Genomic DNA, 26,328 nt, shown 5'->3' with positions numbered 1-26,328 from the left:
CTAACAGCACATCTCAATGGAAAAGAGGTGATGGATTCTAATTTAATTTACTCGACAAAAACATTGGGATTCTGCAAAGCTCAGCTGACCAGGCTAGAGACTATTTAGCAGAAGGGACATTTCTATTAAAATGAATGGTAGAAATTGGAACACCCAACATTCATCCCACATTACATGGAAGAAGAGCCAATTACCTTTTAGATACAGACATGGCCTGTCAATCAATTCGAGAATGTATTTGTGTATTCGCTTTGTAAGCTGTGAAAATTTAGTTTTTTTAGGGTAATCTGGTTATGATTAGCACAATTTATGATCCACTGTTGTCAGATTTTACTGCTGATTTGAAATATGTTTATTGATCATAATCTTATCTACCCATTTTAGAGATTTCGGTGTTCCCCCATTCAAGTAGATAGGAGCTGCACTTTCATGACTGGAAATAGCTTTCTGAGAGCGTTCCAAAGATGGCAGCCAGTGGAATGACTTGCTAGAAAGACATCAACAAGGCCTACCTGCACTCTTGCTTCTGTGAGATCCGTTCTGAGAGCCAGCTGCTCCCGGGCATAGACATCTGGGTAGTGTGTCTTCTGGAAAACCTTCTCCAGCTCCTCCAGCTGGTAACTGGTGAAAGTGGTACGATTTCTTCTCTTCTTGCCTTTGTTGCTCTCGGGTTCACTTTTGTTCAGAGGACTGCCAAGCTCAGAGACAGGATGCTCTGAAGTGCCTTTGACTCCAGGGTCTTTCACATCGATGTAACTATTATCCATACCTGTGGGATCGGCAGATTGAGGCAACTCTGTGTCTGTCATTCCAGTGCCATCTTTACCTGAGAAGAGACATATTTCCCTGTATTACTCATGATATATCAGTTTAGCATGTGAATATAAAGCTGCTCAGTCATGTCTTCAATTTGAAGGTCAACCAAGGGTGCATTTCATAAAAGCATTGTTAGCCAACTATGGTCGCAAGCTCCATTGTTATCAACACAGTTCAACGATTTGTAGTTTCCTGAAACTATAGTGCCAACAAATATTTGCATACAGCATCGCAAAGTTGTGTGGTTGGAACGACAGCTCTCCACCTGTGGTTAGCATAGTTCCTTGTAAGTTTGCTGTGTGAGCATCATTTGACTTAGCTGAGGCTTCTATATCTTTTATTCCATATATTTCATTCTGTAATCTTTGACCATGTTTACATGCTTTAAGAAAACAATTTATTCTGTGGGTTTTCAGAAAGCGGTTTGAGTGCAGCCATTAAGGGATTAAAAGCATAACCACTTTATCAATCACGGTTTCTATTGGAGAACGCAGTTTTTATGTGTTTATGTTAACACAGAAGTGCCATTAATATGTTTTTGAAGAGTGCGCATGTGCATATGTGCAAGTGCGTCGGGGGGGACACCGAAGTCTAATGTAGAGGGAAACACCCTTCTATTGCAGCGCAATGCATCTGTCGCATTACAAAGTGCATGCAGCTTTCTTGACTTCAGCAGCTTTCTCGCATTAAACTGCTTTCTGGTGTACGTTAGTCTGGTGTAAATTACCTATTATAATTTTACATTTGCAAAAGTTATTACTCCACCTCCTGAGTCATTAACGACAGCTCAACCAACGTGGTTCAAACGATGGATGTGCAACATAGTTACTATGGTTTCAGGAAATAGTCTTGACTAGGTAGTTCTATGATGCATTGTACTATGGTGGTTACGCAGTGAGTTAAGTTGTTGTATTGGAAATGCACCCCAGGACGGCTATTCCACATGCCGCAGGAATTTTTAAGGGGTTTTGAGAATAGCGGTCTTTAATTTATGAGTAAAATGTGTGGTTAAAATTACTTGAATAGACTTTCCCATTTTGTTCTTAAACATCAATTAGCTACATTTACATGATCACACAGGAACTTGACTTGTTGCTACCAAATATTCTGGTAACCTGACATTGATTTACTGACAAGCACCATATCCCACCACACATCTTTGCATCAATTCAAAGACTAAATATTTTTCCTGTCATGTTTCTCAGTCCAATAAAATACTTACATATAAGTAACTCGTCTTAAAACTGAAGCAGTGCTGATCATCACATGTCTAGAGTGCAGAGGGAAATTAACATTGAAGCCGAATCACTCACAAAAACTCTAATCTACACCTTACAAATATTCTTTACATAAAGAGGGCACATAAACAGGGCTCTGCTGTCACTTTAAATTTAAAGTGCTTCATATGAATAACAAGCCTTTCTTTATTTTCTGTTCTTGATTTTAAAAGCCTGAATCAGAGTCTTGATGAGAGTACAAACATGCACAGACTGTAAGTAAATAATCAAAACATGCCTGTTTAAAGCCATGGAGCACACTCTCCCACAGAGGCATTCCCATGATCTCCTTAAACATTTACATTTATTCATTTGGCAGCTTTTATCCAAAGTGACTTACAAGAGAGGAATAACACAACATAAGCGATTCATCTTAAGGAGACAGTGGACTAAAATATGCTGCATTACAAAGTTTCACTAGCATCAGAATAGTAGTATACTAGACAGATTAGAGTGCAACAAGAATATATATATATATATATATATATATATATATATATATATATATATATATTAGTTAATGGTTAAGTGCTCATGGAAAAGATGTGTTTTTTTTAAGACAGAAAGTGAGTCAGCTTCACAGATGGAGTTGGGAAGGTCATTCAACCAACATGGTACAGTGAAACCGAAAATCCGTGAAAGTGTTTTGGTGCCTCTTTGTGTTGGTACAACAAGGCGCTGCTCATTAGCCGACCGCAGGCTTCTGATGAGAACATAGCTCTGCAGAAATGATTTTAGGTATGTTGGAGCAGACCCAGTGTCTGTTCTTTATGTCAGCATCAGAGCCTTGAATTTGATACGTGCATCAATCGGCAGCCAGTAAAGAGAGACAATGAGTGGTGTAACATGCACTCTCATTGGTTCATTAAAGACCAGACATGCTGCAGCATTCTTGATCATTTGCAGGGGTCTAATTGTGCATGCAGGGAGGCTTGCAATGAGAGAATTACAGTAGTCCAGTCTAGTTATGACAAGTGACTGAACAAGAAGTTGTGTGGCATGTTCAGAGAGGAAGAGTCTTATTATTATTGGTTATTAATAGTTACCCCTAGATTTCTGACCATTTTGGAAGGCATTGCTGCAGTTGAACCCAGCTGCACGGTGATGTTGTGTTCAATAGCAGGATTGGCTGTGTCAAAGTGATATGGATGTTTGGGGCATTGTAGTCCAAGCTTAATTTTATCTGCTCATGTTTGGCACATCCTAATAGATTCACTGAAGTTGCAAAGGAGAACCACTTGTTATATCACTTACTTTATCTTTCTACATGTTTTACTATATGATCAGTTCCTTTTATTTCTTCCTTTAGTTTGAGGAATAATGGTCTTGGATTTTATTCATAAGCAACACATTTTCATGACAAAATGTCAAAATGATGAATTTTTTCTTGCACCACAAAAATGTTGCCCTTGGTCTATAGGAATAGTTCACCCCAAAATGAAAATGTACTCAGAATTTACTCACCCTCATGCCATCCAAGATGTTTATAACTTTCTTTCTTCTGTTGAACACAAATGAAGATTTTTAGATGAATAACTCAGCACTGTTGGTCCTTTCAATGCAAGTGACTGGTGACCAGACCTTTAAAGCACTATGGATCACATAAAGGCAGCATAAAAGTAATCAATTTAACTCCAGTGATTTAATATATGTATTCTGAAGCGATGCAATCACTTTGGGTGAGAAACAGACCAATGTTTCTATCCTTTTTTACTGTAAATCTCCACTTTCACTTTCAGAATGTGAAAGTGGAGATTTTTAGTAAAAATGTAATTTACTTAAATATTGATCTTTTTCTCACCCACACTTATCATATCACTTCTGAAGATATAGTTTAAACACTGGAGTCTTATGGTTAACTTGGTGAGTGGTGGTGGCATAGTGGATAAAGCACAGGGCTGTTAATCAGAAGGTCACAGGTTCTAACCCCATGGCCACCACCATTGTGTCCTTGAGCAAGGCACTTAACTCCAGGTGGCTCCAGGGGTATTGTCCCTGTAATAAGTGCTCTGTAAGTCGCTTTGGATAAAAGCGTCTGCCAAATGCATAAATGTAAATGTAACTTTTATGCTGCCTTTCTACAATTTTTGGAGCTTGAAAGTTCTGGCCCCCATTCACTTGCATTGTATGTAAAAGTCTTAGTTTGTGTTCAGCAGAAGAAAGAATGCACATCTGAGATGGTATGAGGGTGAGTAATGGATGAGAGAATTAAATTTTTGGATGAATCTTTCCTTTAAATGTCAATCTGGTGTCTACTCATTCTCAACTAATTTCTGTACATTCCATTACTTTACCCAAGGATAAAATTAAATTATTTCATTATTTACTAATTGCTTTAATATGTAATTTGTACTTTCTTTGGCGTGGGGCACAAAGGGAGTTTTCAGAATGAAAAATTAGAAAAGCACCATAAAAACAAAAGTGATCCTAAAAGAATCATAAATGTTATCCTCTATTCATGTGCCATATTCCAGGTTATATGATGCAATAATTTTTTGTGAGCAACAGATCTAAATGTAAGTCTTTATTTAATGATCAACATTTCTATCTGCTGTAACAGTCAGATCCTGACCCACACTCATTTAAACAATCAAACATTTGCTGCCTTAATTTTTATAGTGCTATTTATTTTATTTTATTTTTTACAAATTATTGTGACTGTAATGGTATCTGCTTTTTATGTCTTTCATATTGTTGAGAAATGGTTAGGTTTAGGCATAGGGGTTGGGTTAGGCACTTTATAAAAAAACAACTATATAATAGTGTAATGTAACTAATACAGTGTAACGTAACTAATATTAATGTGACTGCATTTACCTGTATGCTACATAGGTTTATGGTTAGGGGATCTAAAACATTGAAATGATTGGATAATGTAACTACATTAATGTATGTATAAAATAAAACACACAATAATATTGGAAGATTGTTGAGCCTAAAACAGTCATCCAAACTGAGGTGTGAGCGGAATTACATTTTCATGAATGCAAAACATTGCTAGGGTGACACCTCTCTTATAATACTGCCCTGTCATATGTCAAAATAGAACATACGTTTATTCATATCTGTAACAAATTTAAAGCTAAGGCATTGTAAATCATAGCAAAATTAAATATCTGGAAAAAGTAGCACTGAATGTTAGGGTTACCTGTCTTGTTTCACTGTTGCCCTTTTGTTTGCCATTTTTGTCACTTTTGCATTCCTTAGATTTCACTTTTGTCCCTTGTGTAACTCCATAGTCTCTTTGTTAGCTTTCGTGTTCACCGTTCATTGTTTGCACCTGCCCTCGTTTATTTGCCATTTTGCTTCCGTTAATCACCTAGTTATCTTGTTTGAGTTCTGTTTGTTCATTGGTTCCTGTCTTCCCATGTCCACGTATTTAACCCTGTCTGTTTGTTTAGTCACGGTCTATCGTTGAATGTTGTTAGCCTGGTGTGTGTGTGGTCCCTGCCCGTTTTCCTCAGTCTTGTGTTCATTTCCCCTTCGAGGGTTTTTCCTTTGTTCCCGTGTTTTCCATGTACCTGCCTTGTTTGTTCCTCAATAAAAGTTGAACTACACTTGGATCCGCATCTCCTCGTCTGCCTTCGCTGCCCATTCGTAACACTGAACATGACACTGAACATGGATTTGCCCTTGTTTTTTTTAAGGCTGACCTCATTTTGGGCAGTTGGGGTGCAGCTATTTTTTTAGTGCTGGGACATTAACTAACATCAGTGACAATCCCATGTTACCTCCTCTTGCATGGTTAAGCTCAATGTATAATTTTTTATGCCAAAGATATTATTTAACTAGCAGGTCTAATAGTCAAGAGATGTGCACTTCATACAAAGCTTCAATATCATTCAGCTTATCTGATACAGTGGTTCTACTTTTGCTACTCCTTAATTTCCCATATCAGCACTCTCTTCTCTTTCTTTGAGGGTTCGTCTCTCCTCGCTCTCTTGGCAGAAAAGTCATTTTCTGTGACTTTTTTGCTGTGGTGAGCACTTTTAGTCCCGATATTTTGACTTTGTTATGCTGAATCTGCCTACCAGCAATGTTTCTAAACAGTGCCAATGCATATTTTGCATTTTAAAGCCAAAGCTCCATAGTTTTGGCTTCCATTTTCACATTGACAGCAAGAGTTCTGGGTTTGATAATTGTCCAAATGTTTGGAGATTTGTGTTGCTATTTGTGTGTGCCATATGGAACGCAATGTTGCAGAAAGAGTTTTTAGAAAAATTGCAGAGAACCTTGTTAACATACAGGTTTTGTGCTTGTGTGTGCCTGGCCATTTACAGATGATATATAACAGCACTCTTTGACAAAGGACCTTTTTCTTCAAAGAATTCAACAGTGCTTTGACTTATTGTGCAATTGTTACTCATCATTTAGCAGATGCCTTTAACCACAATGACTTGCAGCACATTCACTTCAGGGACAGTCCCCCATAATAGCCATGAAACATTTTGCTCAAGGGAACACTGAAAGGGGGCCTCTGTACCTCTTTAGCTCATGATCACCTCCTATATGGGTTCAACAAGCGACCTTTGGGCTGCCAGCCAAAGTCAGTTTACCCTTACCACAATCAAGCCAATGCCTGCCTACATCCTCACATATAAACCAGAGATAACAATAGTTTTAGAAATAAAGAAATGAATATATTTCCCTTGATTAAAAGTTAATCAATCTAATAATGTATAGCTCTTCCTTTGCAGGTAAAGCATTCCATATCAGTCCTGAGGTATTTCAAAAACCCTCAAGTCTTGTAAACTGTAATCAGCTCTGTTTAAAAAAACATACTGTATGTTTGCAAGCATATTGAGGCATACACATCTAACCCATTGTTTTGTTTTAGTAATCGTATGGTTACAGGGTGACAATTAATATTGATTATGACCAGGTTTGGGGAATGACGTAATACATGTAAAGGTGTTAGATATTTAAATGACAAAATATTAGTGACTGTATTCCACTACAGTTACAATGTAAATGGTTGGTAATCAGAATACAGTTACGTTCAAAAAGTGAACTGTGTTTTTTATTACAGTAAATATGAAAAGTTTGTTGGTATATTTGTTCATGAGGGACATAAGGGAAGAATAATTAACTTAGATTTGAGGGAAAAACAAATATATATATATATATATATATATATATATATATATATATATATATATATATATATATATATATATATATATATATATTCATTCTGAAGTGTATAGTTAAAGTTGTACTATTAAAGGAAATATTAAGAATGGAAACAGGAAACAGGATGGGTAAAGAGTGGGACAAAAGGTGGAATTGAACCTGGGTTGTCTGCATGGAAAAAAAAGCACATCCTCACCATCGTAACATCCCATGTCACTGCAACGAAACTAGAGGTACAGTTTCCACCAGACTATTTAATTGCAAATACCCGTGTTGAGTGGCAGGTACTATTTACTAGCCCGTTTTGTAAATTTGTTATGTGAGCATTTAGCATTATGCCAGGCAATAATTTTATTTCTAGCCTATATATGCACCTTTTCAGAGAATGTATTTTTAATATGTGTATTTTGTCTAAAAAATAATAATAATTGTCACAAGTGAAAAACATCTACCAGTGCTGAAGTACTTATCCAAAGTATTTAGATTATGTAACTGATGGTGAGTATTCTAATGGAATACTTTACAAATTAAATTTTACAGCATGTATTCTGTAATCTGTAGTGGAATACATTTTAAAAGTAACCCTCCCAACCCTTCAAACCAAGGCAGATATTTTAATTAGAGCATATGTTTGTACCAGTCATTCACCTGAGAGGATTGGCTCCCTGCTAAAGGAGTTTGGTGCCTCTTTGAATTAGCAGAGGTCAAATGTTTACTACGAGTGACTATTTAATCACTGCAAGAAACAAGGAGAAAAACATCAAAGTGTAATTTAACTAGCTGTAAAGCGGCAGGGCACCCGTTAGCTTTTATAGAATTTGATAGTCTGGGTCAGCACCACCTATATTACATGCTGTAATTCAGATGGAAAAATGCTAAGGGCATGGGGTTAGGGACTGCCAGAGAGAAACAGGAATTCATGTACAGTGTCTATTATTGGGAGTTTTCAACTCTGCTTATATTCAAATAAAGATAGAATGACATTCATGTTACTTATTACATCATTTAATAATGTCATTAATTAAGCAAATGAAGGAAAGATTTTACATTATTTAACACTCAATAACAGATTGAGATGTAATTCACTATCAAATTAAACTTCTAATCAAATAAAGAACATTTGGGTCTCAATCATAAAATCTCAAGCAACTGATGAGCATTTATTTAACCTTCTAATGTTTGGGAAATATACTGTATTGGAAGACACTGCATTTGTTCAAATGCTACACTTCCAGATGTTCATATGTGAAGATCAATGCATGCAAGCTGCACAGGAATGTGAATTCTGTGGGAAACCCGGAGAGCATTTCCGTTAAATCTTAGCTCCTGATAAATTACCTCACATATAACTTCCCTATACAGCAGAAGTTAAACTGAGCCAGGTTTCTGTCTCCCAAATTTCACTCCCAGATGCTTACTATGACTTAAAATAGCTCATCAAGGGGATGTAAATGTTCTTGTCATTGCATACATTGAAGAGCAAAGTGTTTCACTCATAGATGAATCTGCATATGAGTCTTGGACATGGTATATTAATGTACTCACAAAATTATTTGTATTAAGAATGTTCATATTTAATTTCAAATGTGGGGTTTTTCTCTCTATAATCAACAGAATTAACCAATTGCCAGAATGTGCATAATTAGTCATAATGTATTTGTAAAGATTGAAAGTTTCAGGCTCCACCGAGATTGTCTTTCCAGATATAAAACAATGTCAATGCCCAATGCCCTAATATCCCATAAATTGTTCAATGCTGGTATATTTATACAGGCCATTTTGTAAAGAAAGGTTATGTAAACCAGTCACTGCTTGTCGTGTTAGGGCTCCCAGTGGTACTGATCTTGCTGAGCACAAAAACATGAATGGTAACTCTGGGAGTCCATACCACACATCTGCCACTGAATAATGCCCTACTCTCTAGTGGTACAAACCATAAATCTCTGTCTTTTGGAGAGGCTTCATGCATTGCTGCGGTGCTTTGTTAAGATCTGTAATGTTCCTAGTAATGTATCCAAATTTTATATGACAGATTACAGCATTAAAGCATACTGGCATTTTCCTCTTTTGGAAATTGCATTATTAGTACAATAGAACAGAGTACTATTGACTGAAATTAAAGGGTCTGATGCAAATGAGTCCAAATAGATACTCAAGTAAGTTCTTATATATCATTAGAAATTATCTTAAAAAGTTTATATTGACCTCTGTGTTAAAATTAATGTAATTTCATGGGGTTCTGATCTGGAAAGAACTAGTCTTTGGATCGAGGTGTCATGATCACAGCTCAGTTTACGATCCGAGGCTCTTAAGAGCCTGCTCTTCAGCATAGGATGAAGTGCAGTAACCCAGACTTACACTATGTATCTCAGCTTCTTAAAGTTCTCTGACTAGTCATTTAGGCTATGCTTGAGGCCAGATCTCACCCTAAACATCTACAGCGCAGACCACAAATACTCTGCAGGAATGGTGTGGGAACAGAATAGAGCTCATTCTCAAACTGAAGTATACCACTGTCTGTGTATCATCTACTGATAAAATATCCAAGCAAGAAAACACACTGGACTGTGATACTATTGACATTTTAACAACTTAATAGCAGTTTAACAACACTTTTTCCCCCACACATAAATACATATTATACTGTTTCCTGTTAGACTGCAAAAATATTTCTTAAATATTTAACATTGACACAAGGCTGAAAGGTTACATGAGAGGTTTTATTTAGTATTTAGGTAATAAATATATTTTTTTAATATTTTAAATAAATAAATACAGTCATAAATTAATTACACTGTGCATCATCATCTTCATACAGCCTATTAATTTGTGCAAAAACCTCTTCTCAGTTTGAAAGGAATATCATTTAATAAATATTGACCATTTTAGCTCCCTGAGCCCCATTTGAATTAAATAATTAATAAAGAGGAAAAAGACATGACATCCAATGACAATGATCGTTAAACGAAATCTACACTTTTAGGAGAGGGGAGAATGGGGTTGGTTGACTGCAGGGATTGGCTGAAGTTCATTTCTGGTCATTTAGAATTTTTATTTTCCCAAAAGTGTAATATCTAAATGTTAACTTGTTTAATTTTCTTAACTGATTTATTCTATAAGGGCATCTGAATGTAAAAATCTGTTATTGTGAGGACAACTTTTTATTTTATCTGTCAAAACAAAAATCAAAATGATAAGAACAATAATATATAATTATGTGACAAATATATATATATATATATATATATATATATATATATATATATATATATATATATATATATATATATATATATATATATATATATAATAGAAATAATACCAAGAAATACTTTTAAATATATAGTTTTGTTAATGGTGATGGTATTAGACATATTTTGATATAAGATTTGTTGGCCTGTGAGTAGCTATTGTAAAATAACTATAGTAACAATAAGTATTATTGTTATTATTTTACATTATTTTATGTTATACATGTAAATTGGTAAATGGTGTAAATATTAAGGTATTGAGTTGGTAAAGAGGCCGATTACACATACACAGGTTAAAGCCAAGCCAATGATACCATTAGTTCCTATCAATGTGATAAACAAAAATTACATTTATGTAAAACAAGATGTATATATTTATACAAGTTTAAATAATTAAAAACAGTTTGCATTAATTTCAAACTGCACATTTTTATATATTAATAAAAAACATATGAATAAAATCATATCAATGACATAATCATTACTCATTTTAATGATAGAATACAAATATGTGTTGTTCTGTTGTCCTGTTTTCAAATAAAATGTTGTATGTTTTTCTGTGTTGCTTCTCTCTTAAAACTATATTGTTTTAAACTGTGCCAACCAACCCCACAATCTGTGCCAACCAACTTCAATATGGGGTTGGTTGGCACATATGCACAACATAACATTGACAATTAATTAACTAAAGTCAATAAAAATTTGGTGACATTGAATGTGCTTGTTTTTTGTTTTGTTTTTGTTTTGTACCTAAGAATTTAAGCTTTAATTTGCACCTTAACTTTTGTTCAACCAGAGATATACAACAAAGTATAAATAAAAACGTGATACCAACCCTGCCCTCACTACATACTTCTAAATTAGCATATATCTTAATCCAAATCTCGATTATTACGGTTTCTAATAGGCTAATCATTATAAATATAAAATAAGAAATAATAATATTAAATTGTATTACTCCTATATTAATTTTGCACTCCCTCCTTCATAACACAAACACCGAGAATAAGACATTAGTGTTTTAAAACAAAGAGCTTCGAAAACTTGTACCCTAGCTTTTTTAAATTAGAGGGCATTTTATTATAAAAACGTGACGATGCATGTTTCTAACGGATCGCATGTTTGGGTTACATCCCGAATTAAACATATTCTGTTTTTTTTCTTTATTTTTTTTTCTTTATTTATTTTTATAAAAATGCTAATACTGTAACATTTTAAAGATTGTAACCTATGGCAAGATAACACATTTTAGTTTTGAACTGACAGTTCAAATTAAATTAGAAAAATGTTGCGTAGCGAAATTATTGAGTGACGTAAACAAAACAAAAAAACGATGCATAAAGTAATAACAAACCTGCCTCACATTATAATTAATTAGGACTATGCTACATTTAATGAGACAGTCGGTGTCCATTTTCACGGGCCTAGTCAATCCGTCGTAAAAAGCCATGCGTGATTTACAACAACAAAGATGGTTTTTCATGCCACTGTTGAGGTTAATGTGACAATTATAAATGGCCTTTGCTCTGTGACAAATAACAGACGAAAATTAGAGTGGATTTGGATAATCGCAGTCTTCAAAAGCTGTTTGAAAGGGATTTAAATGTCCAGTAATTCACTAAGTGGATTCTAAGGGTCAAAATGTGATGACGATGATAGGTCAATAAATAGAATAAACGAATCAACATTGAATACTGGTAACATTTATTCAGCTAATTTTATTCTTCCTCGTTGACAGCGATGCAGTTCATTAAATAAAACAGAAAACATCTGTTTACTTAATTTTCAGATGCAACTAAACCTCGAGTAGAAAAGCGAACCTTTTAGGCCTGTTCGATAATTTAACTTAAAATATAGGGCTATAATGTGAATTATCATATGCAAAAATCCCAGATGATGAATCAATTATCTTGCCAATTAGACGGATGTGGAAAATATATATATAGGTATGTAGGCCTATATATATAGCCTATTAGAAGTGACAGTAGCCTATAATGACATTCTAAAGCTTCTGACAGCTATTCAGGGAGTATCTGTGTATAATTTGTAGTCTTTTATGAACGTTTATATATGGAACAGATGAGCGAGAAGAAAAAAAAAAAGATTTAAACAAGAGTGACTGACTGGAATTCTAAAATGTTATTCTTTTGTTAAGCACATAGATAAACACAACGAGGCAATACAAGAGAGCACTCACTCACCATAGCAGGAGATAAGTGCGCCGACCTGGTGGAGTTTGCTGTCTTCGGGGGGAGTTTTGCATGTGGGTCTTTGCATGAATAGATGGTACTTATAAGCGCTCTCTTGTGTGCCATCATCCAGTGGCTGGCACTCCTGTTGGTATGGGCTCCTCGGCTTGTCCCCGTAAACTTGACCTTTGCCTGGCAAAAAAGTGGGACTATATTTCAAGTCACTCGGCTGGAATGTCCTGTAAGGATTGGCCTGCTGGATTCTTCCTTGCCCCGATGGTGATGAATAATATGAATCCATGGATGTCATTTCGCAGTATGAGACGCACGTATCTGCGTTCATACCGAGAGAAAAAAGAGACGCAAAAATATCAATTTTTTTTTTTTTTTTTTTCTTTTTTGTTATCTAAACGTCACCCTCGCGCGAGTCTCCTCTCATTCAGATACGGCCATGCACTCACTTTCTAACACACCCACACCAGGGCGACAGCTGGAGTTAGTTAAAATGATTCAGATGTTTTCCAGAGACTAGGCAAAGCAAATGCTAAAAAGCCTTTTTAAGGTTAAGAGGGAGAGAGAAGTGCCTGGACGGAGGATGTTGCCCTGTGTTGGTGGTCCCGTCGTGTTAAGGGGATAAGACGAGAAACTAACACGTGGGATGCACAACTCATGACATTAATGCAATTAGGGACACACAACTCACTGAACATGGGGTCAGATGGAGCCGTACAGTTTTAAACTATGCATAAGATATATTTTTGTCATACCTTAAGTAAATGGTTGAAGCAAACCATTAATTCTATTTTTTTTCTATTATTTTAATTTCTATTTCTGTTAGGATACACATGTTTTGAAATGTATGGCAACATGTAAGTGAAATGAAAATGGTAACACTTTACAGAAGTTCATCTTCATGTTACTGTGAAGTTACACAAGCAAAGGCTCCATAATGAATTACTGTATGTACACCTACATTTTTAGTAAAGCCCATTAATAGTTCTACTACAAGAGTAATTTAGTATTTAGCATGTAACACTTGGTGTAGGGTACAGCTGGGCAAATGGCACACCTTAAGGAAAATTTGCTTTTTTTCTGGTCACAAATTTGATCAAAATAAAAAAATCACACATTTCTTTTTATTGAATATTAATGCAGCAACATAATTTGTGTTAAAATAAATAATAACCCAAGGTTGTTTTGATGAAAAATTTTTTAAAAAGTGGCAAATTATTCAAAACAACCCCTTTTAAAAAGGGCTAACCATGTTCTGTTCATTTCAATCACATTTGGCATTTCATAACATTCCAAGAATTCTATAAACACATTAATATCCATTGTAATTGGATCAGTCAATGTGAGCCCACTTTGAACATTTTTAATTACAAATCTATTCCCAAGGGGGCTTTTTACCCAAATGACCATCCTTTAACTTATTGAACAGTTATAAAAAACATACTATACACTGTAAAAATAATCCATAATTTTAATGGTAAAAGACTGAAAAAAAATGTTTCAGTAAAAATGTAAATTGGTTAATGAGTAGATACTGTAAAACATATGTAAATTTTTTACAATCTATTTGAAGAGGTAATACATGTAGTTTAACAGTAAAATGTACATGTACTTATTACGGTAAATTATTGTTAAAGTTATGCTAAAAAACAGTAATCTGGCATTTGCAGAATTCCCTGCATGACCCAATACATTACATTATATTTTATGTGAATAGTTATGTTTCTTCTTATTTTTAATGTCAGTTATGTACACTGGTGTGTTCTGTGTTATATTTGGCGTAGTTTAGTTAATGTTTATTGCATAATTTTAATTTCACATGTGTTACCATGATGGTGTTTAGTGTTTGTGTGAGTGAGTGACTCTGAGCACGGTCTCTACATGTTTATTGGACATTATTCCTGGAAGAGCCACTATTGATGAACTTCATGACAATATGTGCCCTTCTGTAATTACTACGGTTATTAACAATACATTATAAAGTGAAGGGCAGCTTTTTACAGTATCAGAAGGTTTATATATTAAGTTTATCATTTAACAATATAAACGACGGCACTGCAGCGTAATATATACAGTAAAAACAACAGTTTTAAACTGTAAAATTGACAGGTTCCTTTTTCCAGAATCCTTTTGCTGTAAATGTGTTTACATTTTTATTTTATTTTTTACATAATTATTCTGCAGTCACAGCTGCCAGGTGTTTTTTTTTTTTTTGTTTTTTGTTTTTTTGTTTTTGTAAAAACAACTGAATTTGTTTTTTTCTTCAGTGTAATAGAAATTGAATATCTTCCTGACAATGAAACAAGCATGTCCCTAATAGTCTGCCACATCAGCTCACATAGGCTAAATGCAAATATGGGCATCTGTTTGTTAGCTACTATGTTGCTCAAAAGATCTGTATTGAACTAGTAGGCTATTTCTGAATTACGGAACTATTCGATAACTGATCCGCCATCAATGACAATCGTAATCAAAATCTTTGATTCTGATGAAGAACAGGATTAAAGTTTGCCTTATATTTAAAAAATCGTTTAAAGGTTTTTTTCTGAACATATCGGACATGTCTGAAAAGGTCATTTAATCTCATCTGTAGACCTACTATCTCGTCAAGCGAATAGTTTCTTGAATTCTTTAATTTTGTGCAGTGCAAATAGCTGAATAAGTAACTAATCTTTGTTGAAATAGGTAGCCTATAACTGCAAAACATTTTAGATTATGTATATATGCATGAATGTAGCCTATAGCCTTTGTAGGCCACACCATATAAATCCCTGTTTATAGTTTGTGACTCAGACTTTTACTATAGTTCACATAGTTTCAATCAAACCGTTTCCAAATCACCAAACACCGTATGCAGTGCTGATAGCTACAGCTGATCTTAATGATATCCATCTGCATCTTATCAACACAAGTGAGCTCAGCAGCTCTGTCTATGCACATTTTTAATCTAGGTCCTACAGAGATCTGCCCCTGCTATTTGGGTGCACAACCCGTTCTCATCAATCTGCGTATAAATAACACGACTTTATACTTCCAAATTGCGTGCATATGATACGCCAAAATCCAATTTTGCGTGCATATGATACGCCAATCCTTCCCATTAACATCAGTGGAGAGTGTGCAGTATCAACAATGATTTCACATTTTTTGTGTTACGTTTTCTCAACTCAATAAATAACAAGTCAACTGGCCGATTTGTTTTGAGTTTCGAAACTAAATTGAGGGAATGAGTTTGCTCAATAAAATGAGTGGAGTCAATTTATTAGTGGTATCAGTGTAGGAGAAATGGACAATGGCAAAATGTACTGATTCATTTACTCCACTACTGGGGGTAAAGAGGAAAGCTTATGATGTCTGATATACTGTAATAGGAGATCTTTGGACATTTCTGTTCACAATTACCACATTTGTAACTATAAATATTTTCTTGTAGCACTAAGCATATAAGAATAAGTTGGATTTGATGTAATTGGTCTCACAGGCACCTTTCAAATTTGTTTGTAATGTTCGAAATATAGTGTTTTTATGTAATGTCTGGAAAAGATCTTTTCTAATCTATTTATAAAGAGTTATTTTTTTGGCAGACTCTCTTGATAGTTGCTGAAAGGAAACACAAGTACATCCAAGGCTTTTATTGTGAAGTGAGATCAAATATATACAACATATTTTTAGTATTGCTAATAACTTGGCAGATTTGATGATTTTTTATTTATTTAAAATAGATTAGATTAGATTCAACTTTATTATCATTGTGCAAAATACAAGTACATTTACTCAGTTCCTTCACGCTAAAATATTTAAATTAATGCTTACTTTTAAATTCGAACATTTTACAGAAGACAACAACAAAAAAGGGTTCAAATTAGTTTGCATATTTATTTGTGTATACTGTTTGTTTTTAAATACGTATGTATACAAAATTTATAGAAACATTTGTGCACAAAACGTTGTTAGGATAGATTAGAAATTGATACGTTTGCATTGGCACCGGCTATAGTTCTCAATGGATGGACCATGACATTGTAAAATAAATGAACAGGCCTAAATAAATATTACCAAGCAGTCATTTCAAAATCGCAACTGTTTGTTGTGCAATACAACACACTCTCAATTGTCCATCAATTTTCCCTTTTCTTCTGGAATTCCTTCTGATTATGTATCCTCCTTAACACTCATTTATAGGGATCATTCAAGTGATCCCTATAAATGAACACTTTACAAGATATAATACTAATCTTGTCTTGTGTGGAGGTGTGTGAGAGCGAGTCTCACAGAGATCAAAATTGATTTCACATGAGATGGGTAGGGACTCTGTCATCTGATGCACAGATCAAATTAAGCAGGCACTAAAAAGGGAGGGCAAAGGCCTAGCGGTTGTACTGATCTTTAATTGAATAAGAGAAATAAAAGAGACACAAGCACTAACACTCCTTCCAAAGGCGCCACCACAAACAATTTTTGTGTGTGGTCGTCTAGAGTTGCCCCACTTATTAATAGTTCAGTCAAGTGTGTTTGATTTTTTTAATCATATATACTTTTAGATATGAATTTTAGTAACCCATGCTTTTTAAGTAATAAATTTTTTTTGGACTCCAACCGGAGATTGGGTCCTACCTACAAACTATTGTACAGGCCACTTGAGAACCATAAACCATCTCTGATTCCAGATCTAAGAGTATACTGTAGCACTTAAAATGTCAGGCACGTTTGCAACTGTCCTTTTGACACTTGTGTTTAGGTCATTTCTCAAACCAAGCAGCATGAAAACAAACTGACCACATGAGCTGATTCTAAAAGTATTCAATTAATTGTAATTACTTTTAGTGCAATGCGTGGTTTGCACAATGGTTTGAGATTTGTTTGATGGAGAGACAGACAAGAAATATGGAATCAAACATGGTGCTAACTAAGCCTGTCAGTAAAAAGGCGTTAGTTCATTTTATTTTCAGGCTGAAGCAGGCGTGATGACATTATTATGGGTGTTTTGAGAGCACACTGATTGGCCTCATTAGATAGCCTTCAGTTTGTTTCAAGAGATTCCTCAGTGGATTCTCTATTTGAATTATGTGTGTATTAGGTTTCAGCCAGCATGAGAGTGGAACACAAGAAATGTGAAAACAAACCAAGAGTAACTATGGGATCTGAGAGGAGTTTAGAGAACCATTACAACATGATGCAAAGATTTGGTCTACCTCCAAGGCTCCAACACACCATTCCTACCTAGTAATAGATATATCATAGTGAAGAGGTCAATCTTAATTTACAGCTTACATTTATAACTAGAAGTTATTCCAAGTCCATCTTGATCAGAAACAGCACTCTAAATCCTGGAATACTTTATTCATCAGGATTCACCTATTTTGCATATTGGCCACAGGCTGCAGTTAATGAAACTAACTTTTCTACATAAGCATGCAGCGCAGAGAAGCAGACTAGTTGCATGAAAAACAAACATCCTTCACCTGACATGTAAATCTTAAAAGCAACCTGAGCAAATATAAAACACTAGTTATTGTGAAAGAAAAAATTAAATCAGAATCCTGCACTTTATCAATGAGAATATTTGGTTTTCAAGCTTGAGGACTGAAGGTTCAGCTACATTGTTACCTGTAAGGAATTCCATTGTCAAACTCCTGAAGCTGACTCTTTTAAGCATAGTTAGTTCTGCATTAAATATAGTTTCTCAAACTGGTGTCCGTCTGAAATAGCCAGGGTGTTTGCAGAACATTTCTGAACTGTTAATAAAAATCTCACTGCAAAACCATGTCAATCAATGTGATTGGTGACCACTAACCTTGCCTAGCAGCCTGAGTTCAGGAAGTATATTGTTCATTCCCTTACCCCAAAGACATAAAAAAAAATAAAAAATTAAGAGTTTTATCTAAACAAAAGGAAAAATATAGTGTAGACTCCCACACATTCCTTTTTAAAATAGAAAAGAATTGAACAGAAGAACAGGGAGCCCTGCAACAGATGGCATGTCTCCTACTGAGTTGTTCGTCTGAATGTGGGTAAGCATTTTCACAAAGGGTCCATTTTATGCTGTCTGTTTCTCACAGCATTTTTCAGGCGGTTCATCAGTACTGACCGATGTTGGGGCTGAGGTCATATAGACGTAAGAACAGAGGACCTTCTCAACCAGTAATTACCTGGAATGTCCTAACAGAGACAAGACTGAGGCTCTTTCATACTCTAATGAAAGTCATACTCCCTGTCTTAACATGGGCCGAACACTTGTTAAACAAGTCTTCCTTCGACAGGATGTAGAGAGTAAGACAGTGGGGCTGACACATTGGGTTCAACTGCACAGATATGAACATATTCTTTAGTTCCTTCTTCTTCATTCTGTCATTTCTACCATATCTACAGAGGCAAATCTCAGGCTTCAGGAAGTGCTTTGGTGAATAGCACATATTACTTTCATGGGAGTGTAAATTTGGTCTGAATTAGCCTTTATAAGATCACAGAATGTAAGAATGGGAAGCATCCAGGCTTTATTATGAGAGTTATATACATTAAAGAACATATTATAGAGACATGCAAATGTTTATGATGCTTAAGTCACAATATTATAGAGTACGACTTTTAAAAACAATATTTTTTCCTGTTAATTTGATTACATTTTTGGACCTTAAATAATGCTATGAGAATGTTTCCCCTGAGTTTAAATGTCTCTAAAGTCAGGATTGATATTGTCATCATGAACTGTTTTGTAATAATCTGCTTTTCTTGGCTTGGTGGTTGTCAAAGAAGAATTCTGGTTAAGTCACATGATTCAGATTTTAAGTACTGGTGTATGCGTTAAAGATAAAAATCACTCACAACCTCTTTTTCACTTTATGCCTTAGGCTCACGCACCCTGCCCACCGATAGCTTATTGAATTACAGCTAATATCTCAACTGATGTCACATGGAAGAAAGTTCTTTAGCCAAGCCTCCTGGCTCTCAAGTAATGGCTTCGGTTTGGTTTGGATGACAAAAAAAAGAACCTTAGACTTGATTCTCAGCTGTAGAGCTACAATCAAAAAAATGATTTTCTTCATTAAAATAAACTAAAGCAACACAATTCTAGAACATTTGTCTTAACTTGATTTCATTATGTTCTATACAATTACATTTGTAAAACTGAAATGTACTTAATCTGTTTGAGATAGGACTACATGAATACTTTTTGTAGCATTGATGAATCTGGGCAGGGGATTTAAGGTTCCCAGCATGCTCAGGAGACTGGATGGGGTGAACAAATTTTGAAATTAAGTGTTTTGTGCATTTTAGAGTAAGATAAGAATAGGAGGAGATTTGTTCAAGTTTAATATTGTGTTACATTGGCATTTAAAAGGATTGTTTGTTAGGCTGGAGTTTTTGGAGTTACTATTGCGGTGAAGATTGACACTTGTTCTTAGGTTGAGGATGGACTCTCTGTTTCAGTGAAATTTGAATGCTGCTTATCTCTATAAACAGTTGCTATCAAACTGACAGTGCAATAGTTTCACAGTCGTTACACTTGCTCACCAGGAATATACTAATGGTTAATCAAATACATTTTGTTGGACACCTTTAAGATAATTATTTAGATGTTATATCATTGTTCTGACAAAATTAATTACGTTTGTACAACTTGAACAATTCAGTTCAAACCAATTCATTTTTTGGGGGAAAATGTTTATTTAATTGTGTGGAAAGTTTTCCTAAATTTAATCATCTAAATTAACTTTTTATTCAAGTCCAAATTATTATTCAACATGACTAAATAGATCTGACTAAATTAAGTTTAGTTATGACAACTCTCTGAAACAAGTTAAGGCGTTATAATGGATTTGACAAGGTCTTAGACTAGATCTTACGCTGCTGCTGCTGCTAAGCAAAGCAAAGCAAAGCAAAGCAAAGCAAAGCAAAGTATGTATGATGCTGGAACATACAAAGACATGCTGCTGAACAATAAGACATACAGTACATAAGACATGCTGCATCAAGCACATAGGACATGCTGCTGCTGATGCTGCACAATCAGACATGCATACAATATGTGAATACAATTCAGTGAAGCAGATCTAGACGTGGTGATGGGGAGGAGGAAGGTTTCAGAGAGAAAACTCTCGTAGTGTGCTGCAGTGACCTGCAAACAACTGAGGCAATTTAAATGTTAGACACTTGTACCATAAGAGCCTTAACAGATTACATGTCAACAGACCTATCATCTTGGCCGTTGTGCATGTGAGCTGATTGGCTAACAGATAACAGTTCCAAAAGACCAATTCACTTGCTATATGGAGTGTTTTATGGTTAACTTCATTTACATTTCGAATCATTTACACCAACAAAAACAATTGTTTTAGGTTTTGGTCAAGAAGAAATAGATTCTTAAAGCTGTTAAATTATAATTAAATAGATTTTTAATTCCTGCGCCACCAAATGGAGTTGCAAAAATAAACAATGTTTTCAGAACAGCTTTCTGAATACGCTCCTCATCACCTGTTGATCAAACAAAGAGATAGTCCCACGTTGTTGTGGCGGGTCTTGGTGGGTCTCTCAAAACAAACACAGGCATTTACATAGCGCCATAGAGACAGCATTTACAGTTTTCAAGAAAAAAAAAAAATTAATGTATTACTTATAGTTGTCTCTGCAAATTAACGTAACAACTGCATATACATCTTTGTACAGTGTAATATACAGTACCTGGAGAGAAAAATTTTGCTTGCCAGTGCAGAGAAGGATTATGGTCTATAGCAGTCAACATTGAATTTGGGTCAATACAGTATATCATGGCATGAGTATATTGAGGTTCTATTGTGTTGAGAAAAATATAAGCTTATTTTTAAATCAGACTTTAAACTCATAGACCCATGTGGGTATATCTGTGTGTTGTCACAAGAACTTGTATTATGAACACTGACAGCTCTAAATTCATCTCTCCGCTCTAATTTGTGGGGTTGTAACAGAGATGGAATCTTTCACAGTGTTAGAATATTGTTTTCTGTTTTACATTAAAGAGATAGTTCAACCAAAAATGAAAATTCTCTCATCATTTACTCACCCTCATGCGATTTTGACTATCTTTCTTCAGCAGAATGCAAACCAAGAATATTCTTATTTTTAAAAAAATATTTCAGCTCTGTAGGTCCATACAATTCAAGTGAATCGTGACCAGACCTTTCGAGCTCCATAAATCAAATAAAGGCAGCAAAAAAGTAATCCACACGACTCAAATAGTTAAAGCTATGTCTTCAGAAGCGATATGATAGATGTGTTTGTGAAAAACAGATCACTATTTATGTCCTTATTTACTATGAATCTCCACTTTCTCTTTCACATTCTGAAAGTGAATATGAATTTGGAGATTTATAGTAAAGAAGGATTAAAATATTGATCTATTTCAAACACAATGTGGCTGCCTCGCTTCAGAAGGCATAGATTAAACCACTGGTGACGTATGGATTATTTTATGTTTCCTATATGGGATTTTTGGAGCTTCAAATATCTGGTGACTGGTCACTACTCACTTGCATTAAAGGGCCTACAGAGCTGAAACAATCTTCTAAAAATCTTCCTTTGTGTTCAGCAGAAGAAAGAAAGTCATACACAACTGGGATGGCGTGAAGGTGAGTTAATGTTATTTTTGGTTGAACTATCCCTTTAAAGAATTTGTACAATATGATTATGAATTCAAAACTGTATAGACCATCATTTTAATTTGTGTGTTGAATAAGCAGTAATGCACAAACATCTTAATGTTCACATGAACCCTTCAAAAAGGCATCCAGACTGCTCTGAAGGCCTACTATTTCGGAGCACAGCCTAGTGTTGCTTTGACTTGATTGAAAGCAGGCCTGTTGTGTGAAGGGCAATTACTGAGAGTGAATCCAGACTGTTGCCATTTCTCATCACCTACCTGAACAAAAAAATATGTCCAGGCATCCCAGCATGTGTGCATGTTAGAGATGCCAATACAAAATGTGTTGGGTTTTCAGTTTAAGCCTTTCTGTCACCTTAGTCCAATTACTGTAGCACTGCAGGACCCTTAAGTACTTCAAAGAAGACATAAATCATGCTGACTTATGATATACAGTATGTTGTTCTGTATATTAGGCTTTAATTGGTCCCTAAGGTTTATTTATCTTTGTGCACTTTGAAATCACAAGATATTGGTTTTCAGAAGACATACATGCTTGTTCTCATGTCTACCCAAGAATGTCTTTTTACACTTATTTCCTCATTCACAAACTTGCTATGCCTGCTTGTATGAGTATATGGCACACGCTTTCCCCCATAGATACTAGATTTAAAGAGATTTCAGTTTGTCATCATTTACTCACACTCATATGTCTTTCCTTTTTCTGAGGAACACAAAATGAGATGTTAGGCAGTATGATAGCCTCAGTCACCAATCACTTTTATTGCATCTTTATTTCATACATTGTCACTGATGCTAAAATTCTGTCTAACGTCTCTTTTTATTAGGGATGCCCCGATACTGATACTAAAAACCAATACCGTACAAATGTCATTACTTAAAACAATCAGAACACAAATTATAATCATGTTATGCCCTAGATTGTTTACCCACAAAAGTTGCAATTTAATGAGATAAATATATATATATGTTCTGCACACTTCAAATGTGAACATAGCACTAGAGAATGTGTGGAGACAGTGTTGTGCCGATGCCGGCTCCACCACACGTACCTTTTAAATCTCCTCCTTGACTCATACTAGGAAAACACTGTCATGAGCATCGAGCAATCCGTTTGTTACAGATGACAGCAAACTGAGCAAAATACTTTGTAGCACAAGGCACATACAGAGTACCTATTATTTAATTAAAGAGCAGGCTTTTGCAGTTTAATAATCACTTTGAGTCACATAGCAACCGGCCTTTTCAGACTGAAAAGCTACCATCGTCACACAGAAACACTTTAATATAAAAGCACAGTCAAAATAAAAGCTCAATTTAAATGAAAAAAAGAATGACAGGAATATGCCACTACTTAGTTTTGTAATATTCACTGTATTACAACTATTAATAATAATAAGAAGAAGAATCAATGGCAATTATCTTTAATTTAAGCAATATCTCACATCTGTGATGCTCAGTTATGGAGCACTTAATTTGTCAAAATATAACTCCAATGATGTATTGTGTATTGTGCTGTGAGGTTCTGTATATAAACACTTAATTTGATAAAAAAATAAATAAATAAATAAATAAATAAATACAAAATTATTTACAAAATGAATTGTTATATTTTCAATTGATTAAAGTTTATTAATTCATTATTATTATTTAAAAACTATTTTTAAGATAAAATTTAAATAATGTTAATATGCTAATCAGAAAAAAATAATACAAAAAAAGCAGGTTTCAGACTCGGTAACGGCGAGTATAAGAATGTGTCGGTTCTCATATTTGTTCTCAGAAAAATGGTATCGGTACATCCCTACTTTTTGTGTTCCACTCATGGGAGCAAGTCATATGAGTTTGAAACAACATTCAGGTGAGTAAATGATAACAGAATATTCAATTTTGGGTGAATTATCCCTTTAAGATCGCTCTTTATACATCTTTAAGTCTGTAAGTGCACTCTATATGCAGTTAACAAACACTGCACATTTTTGTGTTATTAACTATTTTTGTTGATTTCAGTCACAGATTAAATAATCATGACAGAAAAAACGGAATCAAATGATATGAACTTAAAACCCTTCCCTCCAAACATTCCCCCACCCCCAGTGGTCTGATAATAAATGAATAATGGCACATAAATAAACAATAAATCAACAACAACAACAACAAACATAAAAGTATACTTTAAAAAAAAACAATAAGAATGCACACACACATTTAGCATTACCTATTTCCCTCCACTGCCTCCCCCTGAGAGCCTTCCAAAAAATGTCAAAATAACTGTCCCAATTTTTTATTAAATAAACCCATGTTGCCAGCCTTCTATATGTCATCCTCTCAAATGCAGCCACTCTGCCCATCTCTGTGTACCACTCCCGAAACGAGGCCACTCTAGCAGACTTCCATCCCTTAAGGATGACTTGTCTTCCGATCATAACATCAGTCAGCACCCAATTCTTTATGTACCCATCCCCTTTGATTAATTACCGTCCCATCAACTAGAATACAGAGTCTGGGGCAAAATTGTATTTGAGTGCCCAATACATCACTCATAAAACTGTGAAACCTCAACCAAAATTAAAAAAACATGGGTTGTGTCCCCGTCTTCTGATTACATCGCCAGAAGGTGGGTGAGTCTTTAAGACCAAGCCTATACCTATAATCTCGATGTAATATCTTAAATTGCATAAGGCGCACCCTTGCATATCTAAATGCAGACTTGATGTTTTTTAGAATCATAGCCCACTCTCCTTCCTTCAATACCAAGTTTAAATCTTTCTTCCATAATCTCTTGAGAGAAATTGAAGCTCTGTCCCCTCAGACTCTGAATTAACAGGGAGTAATACACTGATGCCTCATGACCTTTTCCAAAAGCTGTAATCACCACCCCCAGAGTATCTGCCGCTTAAGGGGGTGCAAACTTCACCCAAAAATAATGCAGAGCAGGTGGCGCAGCTGTAAATACCTAAAGATCTGAGATTTGGGAATCCCAAAATGTTGAACTATATTTTCGAAGGATCTCAACTAGAGCCCGAAGCCATTTGTTTTGAGAATAATGGCTGGCTGATGAAGTTATTGGCTGGCTAGCCGGCTCAGCCAAAACCTAAATGGCTGCTGCAGCCGCCAAACTTTTCATAGCTGCAAATGGCTGAAGCTGCCACTTTGTGTCTACAGATGTCTATGTTATACTGATTTACTAGATCTCAATATTTCCAAGCAATGCATGGCTTACACTATATTTCTACAAAATGCAATACAATGTAATAAAGAAAACACCAGATTTTACTTTCACAACGTATGTACATATTTGCTATAGTGCTAGGCGCATTCAATAGCCACTGTAACGTTAGTGAATAATGTCCCTGATGCTGTGTAAGAATGCACACTTGTCAAACTTCACGGAGTAACGTTATGCATATATTTATGACATGTACAGTAATTCAGCTGTTCAACTTTATAGTTAAGGCGAGACACTACAGGTGAATAGGGTAAAATTTTTAACTAGCAGATATCACCATGAAACTTTCCCAGTTGATTAGTTACATTAAGATGAGAAAAAAATGTATTACAAGTTTTCTTTAATTTAATGTTTAAATATGCAAATTAGGCAATATCTAATTAAATATGTGCTAATTTGCATATATTTTAAAAAACAAAATCTGAGTATTGGATAAAGCCAGGTTAAAAATATTTTTTTCATTGTGTTCACATATTAGATGGGAAAAAAATTACAGAGGGTTGGATATCTACTTTTGTTATCCTGTAAATCAGAATATAATGATTTTCGCCATGTTTTTGGAATAAAATGTTATATATATCAGGCTAGGAATAATATATTTACAAATCCCTCTGTAAATGTCTTCATAATATAACTAGGTACTACTGAAGTGGAGATTTCGGACTTGGAGTATGAGAGAAAGGTCATTTTGAGAAAACGGGCTTTAAAGATTTATCATCAGCCAATGAGATCGCGCATTCAGTCTTTTTACTTTCACGATTGGTTGCTGATAAAAGGAAATGACCAT

At 34.9% G+C, this 26,328-nt stretch overlaps 1 protein-coding gene across 2 annotated transcripts in view; it reads right to left on the bottom strand.

The window, feature by feature from the left end:
• The window catches only part of LOC127661855 (homeobox protein aristaless-like 4), a 28,035-nt gene extending 9,434 nt beyond the window's left edge, over nt 1–18,601 (bottom strand). The window contains exons 1-3 of one of the 2 annotated variants that reach the window (XM_052152786.1): nt 18,473–18,601; nt 12,679–12,999; nt 513–826 (exon numbers count right to left, since the gene is read on the bottom strand). In XM_052152786.1, coding sequence (XP_052008746.1) covers nt 513–826; nt 12,679–12,976 — 612 coding nt within the window. In that variant the 5' untranslated portion in view covers nt 12,977–12,999; nt 18,473–18,601. Of the gene's footprint in view, nt 1–512; nt 827–12,678; nt 13,255–18,472 lie in introns of those variants that run through there. The other variant, XM_052152785.1, reaches the window with a different exon arrangement.
• Between the last annotated feature and the right edge of the window lie 7,727 nt (nt 18,602–26,328).

This window comes from Xyrauchen texanus, chromosome 21 (assembly GCF_025860055.1).
Source record: "Xyrauchen texanus isolate HMW12.3.18 chromosome 21, RBS_HiC_50CHRs, whole genome shotgun sequence".
NCBI classification, from domain to species: domain Eukaryota; kingdom Metazoa; phylum Chordata; class Actinopteri; order Cypriniformes; family Catostomidae; genus Xyrauchen; species Xyrauchen texanus.
This window is presented reverse-complemented; position numbering and strand designations above follow the sequence as displayed.